Source organism: Sinocyclocheilus anshuiensis, unplaced genomic scaffold, assembly GCF_001515605.1.
Source record: "Sinocyclocheilus anshuiensis isolate Anshui unplaced genomic scaffold, SAMN03320099.WGS_v1.1 scaffold1320, whole genome shotgun sequence".
Lineage (NCBI taxonomy): Eukaryota > Metazoa > Chordata > Actinopteri > Cypriniformes > Cyprinidae > Sinocyclocheilus > Sinocyclocheilus anshuiensis.
This window is the reverse complement of record NW_015544236.1, coordinates 720,663-728,991: the sequence shown is the minus strand read 5'-3', so window position 1 is coordinate 728,991 and position 8,329 is coordinate 720,663. Positions and strand designations below refer to the sequence as shown.

General features: G+C 32.1%; 1 protein-coding gene across 4 annotated transcripts in view; it reads left to right on the top strand.

Annotated features, from left to right (window-relative positions):
• LOC107697560 (60S ribosomal protein L29-like) overlaps positions 1–780 on the top strand; it is a 7,214-nt gene extending 6,434 nt beyond the window's left edge. For all 4 annotated transcript variants that reach the window (XM_016498355.1, XM_016498354.1, XM_016498356.1 and 1 more), the window contains exon 4: positions 613–780. In XM_016498355.1, coding sequence (XP_016353841.1) covers positions 613–705 — 93 coding nt within the window. In that variant the 3' untranslated portion in view covers positions 706–780. The remainder of the gene's footprint in view (positions 1–612) is intronic.
• The last annotated feature ends 7,549 nt before the right edge of the window (positions 781–8,329 follow it).

Below are 8,329 nucleotides of genomic sequence, written 5' to 3'. Positions count from 1 at the left end.
TTTTTTTTTCATGTTTTAAATCATTTCAAATATCAGTATTCAACGTTTTATGTTTAATATATCAAAACATTATTTATGCATTTGTAATTGCAGGTTAAATGCATTCATGTCTTGCATTAAACAAAATACATGTGTGTAAATACATCTAAATGCCACTTCAGATGCAGCTTCTGTGTTGATTTCATTTGCTTGGTAACAGCCCAAATGTCTTATTATTCTAATTCCCTGATTAAATGTAAGAATTTGACTCAAAAGATAATGGACACTTTTAGAAAAAATGGCTTTATACAGGTAAAAATGCCCATAAAATGCAAAAATCAGTTTAAACTTATTGGAAAAGATTCATTTCTATCAGTATGAACTGACCACCACACAGAATATGAAGAATATTAAAAACATTAGGAGTCAGCTGTCTTCGGCAGTCCTTAAGGTACCAGCACAATAACACACTCGGCAAAATATCGTCTAATTATCGTCATCGATAAAATCCCAGAAAATATCGAGATATAATTTTGTCAATATCGCACACCCCTAGTATGATGGCGTTTGTAATGGTTCTCAGTGGCTCTGGTCCTGCTGTGGTGTGAGTTTAACACGCGTGTTGTGTTTCAGGTGGACCCTAAGTTCCTGAGGAACATGCGCTTCGCCAAGAAACACAACAAGAAGGGGAGGAAGACCATCGCCAGGAAGGAGGCGTCCAAATAGATGAGGAAAGACCCCAGAGAGTCTCCAGAAGGACTTTACACCATCCACAATAAAGCCATGCTTTGACAAAGTGTCCGTCTGTCTCCTGATTGTTGCGTATAAACACACGGTGATGATCTGATGCACCGGCTGAGCTCACGAGCCTCACACGAGATGTTGGGTGATTATCATTACGCTCTGCAGTGGCTTTACTGGAAAATTAACTCTCCATTAACACACACATGCTTCACATGCAGACATGAGTTCACTCGCTCTCGTGTGGTTCCAGACCCCTGCGACTCACTTCTCTGGCACAAACCAGTTACACTAAACGAGGATATTATGATTGAAGGAAACTATATTTCTAAAATTTCATTATACAGGTTTGAAAAGTAGACTGTGATGTGATCTATTTGACTTGTTCTACAAAATAATCATAAAATGTGCACATGCTTGCATCACCACCTCCGGTGTGTGTTATTTTTCTGATAAATCAGTGGCTCATCAGTACGGGATATAAAATTACCTTTTTTTTCTTCTTGCATTTCTGACTATATCTTGCATTTATGACTTTTTTTGTTTGTCAGAAAAACGTTTATATTCCTGCATAACGCACAATTGCTTGTATAAGAATTGGGAGATAACACAATTACGAGGAATAAGATGGAGTTACTTGTTTAGTTTTTTATTCAGTGGTGGAAATGGGATTCCATGTGATCAGTTATTCCACACAGTTACTATGAGTTACAGGACTTGTTTTTTTTATTTTTTTTTTTATTTGCATGTATGCAAATTGTATAATGTCCAAGGTACACATTTATTGTAATTGTAAAGTTAATTCTCATATTGTATTTTCCGAAAGTTTTGAAATATTTGTCCTCTCCCCAATTTGTCACTACCAAAACACAATAATTTAATGGACTCGTATGACTGGCCCACCGGCTACGTATTTCCGCTAAAATCTCAGTTGTACGCGAGCTTCCGGTTTAGCGTTCTCCGTTTACATTACAGAGAAAACACCTGTGTAACAGAAAACAAACAGATTGTAAAAGGTATGAAGAAGAAAGAAGGGAGTTAGAAACACAAGCTGGAAAACAAAACCTGACAGTGGGAAATCTGCTAGGAAAAACAATGTCTAGGGAAATAGTCTCCTAATTAATTATTTGAAAAATACTGGGATAAGTGAAAGAAACACTTTTAGAAAAAATGGCTTTATAAAGGTAAAAATGCCCATAAAAGGTAAAAATCAGTTTAAACTTATTGGAAAATATTAATTTCTATCAGTATGAACTGACCACCACACAGAATATGAAGAATATTAAAAACATTAGGAGTCAGCTGTCTTCGGCAGTCCTTAAGGTACCAGCACAATAACACACTCGGCAAAATATCGTCTAATTATCGTCATCGATAAAATCCCAGAAAATATCGAGATATAATTTTGTCAATATCGCACACCCCTAGTATGATGGCGTTTGTAATGGTTCTCAGTGGCTCTGGTCCTGCTGTGGTGTGAGTTTAACACGCGTGTTGTGTTTCAGGTGGACCCTAAGTTCCTGAGGAACATGCGCTTCGCCAAGAAACACAACAAGAAGGGGAGGAAGACCATCGCCAGGAAGGAGGCGTCCAAATAGATGAGGAAAGACCCCAGAGAGTCTCCAGAAGGACTTTACACCATCCACAATAAAGCCATGCTTTGACAAAGTGTCCGTCTGTCTCCTGATTGTTGCGTATAAACACACGGTGATGATCTGATGCACCGGCTGAGCTCACGAGCCTCACACGAGATGTTGGGTGATTATCATTACGCTCTGCAGTGGCTTTACTGGAAAATTAACTCTCCATTAACACACACATGCTTCACATGCAGACATGAGTTCACTCGCTCTCGTGTGGTTCCAGACCCCTGCGACTCACTTCTCTGGCACAAACCAGTTACACTAAACGAGGATATTATGATTGAAGGAAACTATATTTCTAAAATTTCATTATACAGGTTTGAAAAGTAGACTGTGATGTGATCTATTTGACTTGTTCTACAAAATAATCATAAAATGTGCACATGCTTGCATCACCACCTCCGGTGTGTGTTATTTTTCTGATAAATCAGTGGCTCATCAGTACGGGATATAAAATTACCTTTTTTTTCTTCTTGCATTTCTGACTATATCTTGCATTTATGACTTTTTTTGTTTGTCAGAAAAACGTTTATATTCCTGCATAACGCACAATTGCTTGTATAAGAATTGGGAGATAACACAATTACGAGGAATAAGATGGAGTTACTTGTTTAGTTTTTTATTCAGTGGTGGAAACGGGCTTCCATGTGATCAGTTATTCCACACAGTTACTATGAGTTACAGGACTTGTTTTTTTTATTTTATTTTTTATTTGCATGTATGCAAATTGTATAATGTCCAAGGTACACATTTATTGTAATTGTGCAGTTAATTCTCATATTGTATTTTCCGAAAGTTTTGAAATATTTGTCCTCTCCCCAATTTGTCACTACCAAAACACAATAATTTAATGGACTCGTATGACTGGCCCACCGGCTACGTATTTCCGCTAAAATCTCAGTTGTACGCGAGCTTCCGGTTTAGCGTTCTCCGTTTACATTACAGAGAAAACACCTGTGTAACAGAAAACAAACAGATTGTAAAAGGTATGAAGAAGAAAGAAGGGAGTTAGAAACACAAGCTGGAAAACAAAACCTGACAGTGGGAAATCTGCTAGGAAAAACAATGTCTAGGGAAATAGTCTCCTAATTAATTATTTGAAAAATACTGGGATAAGTGAAAGAATTTAATAGAAATATATAGTGGGGGGGGGGATCTCTCTCTCTCTCTCTCTCTCTCTCTATATATATATATATAATTTTTCTCTCCTTGTCCTTTCTTACAAAGTACTGCCCACACTCCAGTCCAGTAGGTGGCGGTAAATGCACCTTTAAGTTGGTTAACCGCCAATAAAATTAAAAGAAGAAGTGTTCTTTTTTTAATTTTATTCAAGGAACAATAACACACAATATGTTATCAAGAAAACAACATTAAACTAAGAAAAGAAAAAGATTGAAGGACAAATTACAATATTTCAGTCAACAAAACCTCTTGGTCAGGATAGTCAGTAAAGCCAAAGAGTACTCAAGAAAACAACATTAAACTAAGAAAAGAAAAAGATTGAAGGACAAATTACAATATTTCAGTCAACAAAACCTCTTGGTCAGGATAGTCAGTAAAACCAAAGAGTATATTTTCCCATAGGAGTGAAGAAGGTCTTAAACTCTGAATATTTTCGCTAATAAATGTTTGGACCTTGCACCATAGTGTAACCGAGTATACCAAAATAAGAGCAAGGCAGTTTCCTCATACTCATTACAAAAAGAAGCGTTCTCCGATAGGAAGCTGTGGCAATAGCGTGGTCTTTCCGTTAAATCTAGCGATTACAAATCATTATTTTATATTATATATTTTATTAACTGTAGTAACATAACATTTTAGTGTACTATATTAAAATATAACGTTTTATTAATGAGTTCAAGTGCCTTCGGCGTGAAGGTGCAACGTCTATGTATTGCTGTGTCGCATTATGTGACACATCCTCAAGGTGTAATTCTGTGGTTAGTTTCCATACTTTCCCTTTGGACAAGGAAACGTAAAAAATGAAAAAAGGATTTTAACAACACTCCTAACACAAGAGTCTGCGGTCGTCACTACGAAGATCCTGTGCCTACTGTGGACCTCCAGCATCAGGAGCATGACTATTGTTCATTTCCCGTTCCTGTCGAGCTTTCTTTAGATCAGACTGCAGATCTCCGAGAGGAAGAGGAACACCTGAGGAAACCGGTGGAAGAACTGTTAGAGGTTTAGCTTGGGCAGATTTGCTGCATCAGACGGTGACATACGGTCCTACACTAGGTCAGATTTAAAACTTGTAAATTATATTATATTGTATCATTATTAAGATGCTGTATTATCAACCAAAAACTGATTTTCTGTCCATGTAGATATTTTATTTACACGTCAGTAAACCCGTATACTATACAAGTAAGCTACAATACAGTCTAAAAGTAAGCTAAAACTGTTGGTCATTTTGTGATGTATATTATCTCAAACATGTCCCGCGTCTTATGTAGGTTTGTGACTTACAATCACTTGGAGACTCCTTGAACCTGCATCCCACAACATATGGTACGTGTGACCAGAGCAAACTAGGAGTGAAGGTGGAGCATCAGCCCATGTATCTGTAAATATGTTTTCATTTATCATTCCTTTCTAATTTTGTATATTATACAGTACATACAATATACATTGTGTTATGAATGTGTGGGGGGATGTGGAAGAAAACAAAATTTAAATGGTACAAATGCTACTTTCTCTGTATAAACACACGTGTAAAAAGTTTTTAAAATTTTGTTTTAACAGGGTCAATGCCTGCAGCCCATAGAGGAGTTTTTTCTCTTCATGGTCCATCTTTCAGTTGGTCTGACACAAAGGGATCTGGCTCACAGATTTGATATTCATCAGTCCACCGTGAGTCGAATTATAATATTGTGTCTCTGCTGAAACCTGACATGGCTATTATGGTCGGCAAAGGTTTTCTTGTGGACGACTCTGTGCCATGCAAAGTCTACAGACCTGCTTACCTGTCGAAAAGGGAACAGATGTCGGCTGATGAGGTAAAGGAAACTCAATCCATTGCTCGACTGAGGGTCCATGTTCAGCATCTCACCGCAGGGTGAAACAACACCAGCTGTTTGATACAGTCATCCCTCTTTCCATCACAGGGAGCATCAACCAGCTATACACTGTTGCTTGCCTCCTTGTGAACTACCAGAATGGCCCCTTGGTAAAAGCATGGGCAAAGGATTAAAGACTAGACAAGACACTTGCTGTAGGGAATGGATCCATTTGAATTTATTTGTAGATAATGTAATGTAAATATGTTGATTGTAAACAATTGTAATAATGTGTCTGTAAATAAATAACTTTGATACGTTTCTGTAAACATGTAAATATAAATAACTTTGATAGTGCTTCTGTAAATATAAATAACTTTGATACGTTTCTGTAAACATTTAATATAAATAACTGTGTTTCTGTAAACGTAAATATAAATATCTTTGATACAACGTTTCTGTAAACGTAAATATAAATATATTTTTGTAAACATGTAAATATAAATAATGGAGTGTTTGTAAACGTAAATATAAATATCTTTGATCGAGTTTCTTCTGTAAACGTAAATATAAATAACTTTGATACAGTTTATTCTGTAAACATGTAAATATAAATAACTTTGATACAGTTTGTTCTGTAAACATGTAAATATAAATAAATTTCATACAGTTTCTTCTGTAAACGTAAATATAAATAACTTTGATACAGTTTCTTCTGTAAACGTAAATATAAATATGTTTTTGTAAACATGTAAATATAAATATCTTTGATCGAGTTTCTTCTGTAAACGTAAATATAAATATGTTTTTGTAAACATGTAAATATAAATATCTTTGATCGAGTTTCTTCTGTAAACGTAAATATAAATATGTTTTTGTAAACATGTAAATATAAATATCTTTGATCGAGTTTCTTCTGTAAACGTAAATATAAATATGTTTTTGTAAACATGTAAATATAAATATCTTTGATCGAGTTTCTTCTGTAAACGTAAATATAAATATGTTTTTGTAAACATGTAAATATAAATATCTTTGATCGAGTTTCTTCTGTAAACGTAAATATAAATATGTTTTTGTAAACATGTAAATATAAATATCTTTGATCGAGTTTCTTCTGTAAACGTAAATATAAATATGTTTTTGTAAACATGTAAATATAAATATCTTTGATCGAGTTTCTTCTGTAAACGTAAATATAAATATGTTTTTGTAAACATGTAAATATAAATATCTTTGATCGAGTTTCTTCTGTAAACGTAAATATAAATATGTTTTTGTAAACATGTAAATATAAATATCTTTGATCGAGTTTCTTCTGTAAACGTAAATATAAATATGTTTTTGTAAACATGTAAATATAAATATCTTTGATCGAGTTTCTTCTGTAAACGTAAATATAAATATGTTTTTGTAAACATGTAAATATAAATATCTTTGATCGAGTTTCTTCTGTAAACGTAAATATAAATATGTTTTTGTAAACATGTAAATATAAATATCTTTGATCGAGTTTCTTCTGTAAACGTAAATATAAATATGTTTTTGTAAACATGTAAATATAAATATCTTTGATCGAGTTTCTTCTGTAAACGTAAATATAAATATGTTTTTGTAAACATGTAAATATAAATATCTTTGATCGAGTTTCTTCTGTAAACGTAAATATAAATATGTTTTTGTAAACATGTAAATATAAATATCTTTGATCGAGTTTCTTCTGTAAACGTAAATATAAATATGTTTTTGTAAACATGTAAATATAAATATCTTTGATCGAGTTTCTTCTGTAAACGTAAATATAAATATGTTTTTGTAAACATGTAAATATAAATATCTTTGATCGAGTTTCTTCTGTAAACGTAAATATAAATATGTTTTTGTAAACATGTAAATATAAATATCTTTGATCGAGTTTCTTCTGTAAACGTAAATATAAATATGTTTTTGTAAACATGTAAATATAAATATCTTTGATCGAGTTTCTTCTGTAAACGTAAATATAAATATGTTTTTGTAAACATGTAAATATAAATATCTTTGATCGAGTTTCTTCTGTAAACGTAAATATAAATATGTTTTTGTAAACATGTAAATATAAATATCTTTGATCGAGTTTCTTCTGTAAACGTAAATATAAATATGTTTTTGTAAACATGTAAATATAAATATCTTTGATCGAGTTTCTTCTGTAAACGTAAATATAAATATGTTTTTGTAAACATGTAAATATAAATATCTTTGATCGAGTTTCTTCTGTAAACGTAAATATAAATATGTTTTTGTAAACATGTAAATATAAATATCTTTGATCGAGTTTCTTCTGTAAACGTAAATATAAATATGTTTTTGTAAACATGTAAATATAAATATCTTTGATCGAGTTTCTTCTGTAAACGTAAATATAAATATGTTTTTGTAAACATGTAAATATAAATATCTTTGATCGAGTTTCTTCTGTAAACGTAAATATAAATATGTTTTTGTAAACATGTAAATATAAATATCTTTGATCGAGTTTCTTCTGTAAACGTAAATATAAATATGTTTTTGTAAACATGTAAATATAAATATCTTTGATCGAGTTTCTTCTGTAAACGTAAATATAAATATGTTTTTGTAAACATGTAAATATAAATATCTTTGATCGAGTTTCTTCTGTAAACGTAAATATAAATATGTTTTTGTAAACATGTAAATATAAATATCTTTGATCGAGTTTCTTCTGTAAACGTAAATATAAATATGTTTTTGTAAACATGTAAATATAAATATCTTTGATCGAGTTTCTTCTGTAAACGTAAATATAAATATGTTTTTGTAAACATGTAAATATAAATATCTTTGATCGAGTTTCTTCTGTAAACGTAAATATAAATATGTTTTTGTAAACATGTAAATATAAATATCTTTGATCGAGTTTCTTCTGTAAACGTAAATATAAATATGTTTTTGTAAACATGTAAA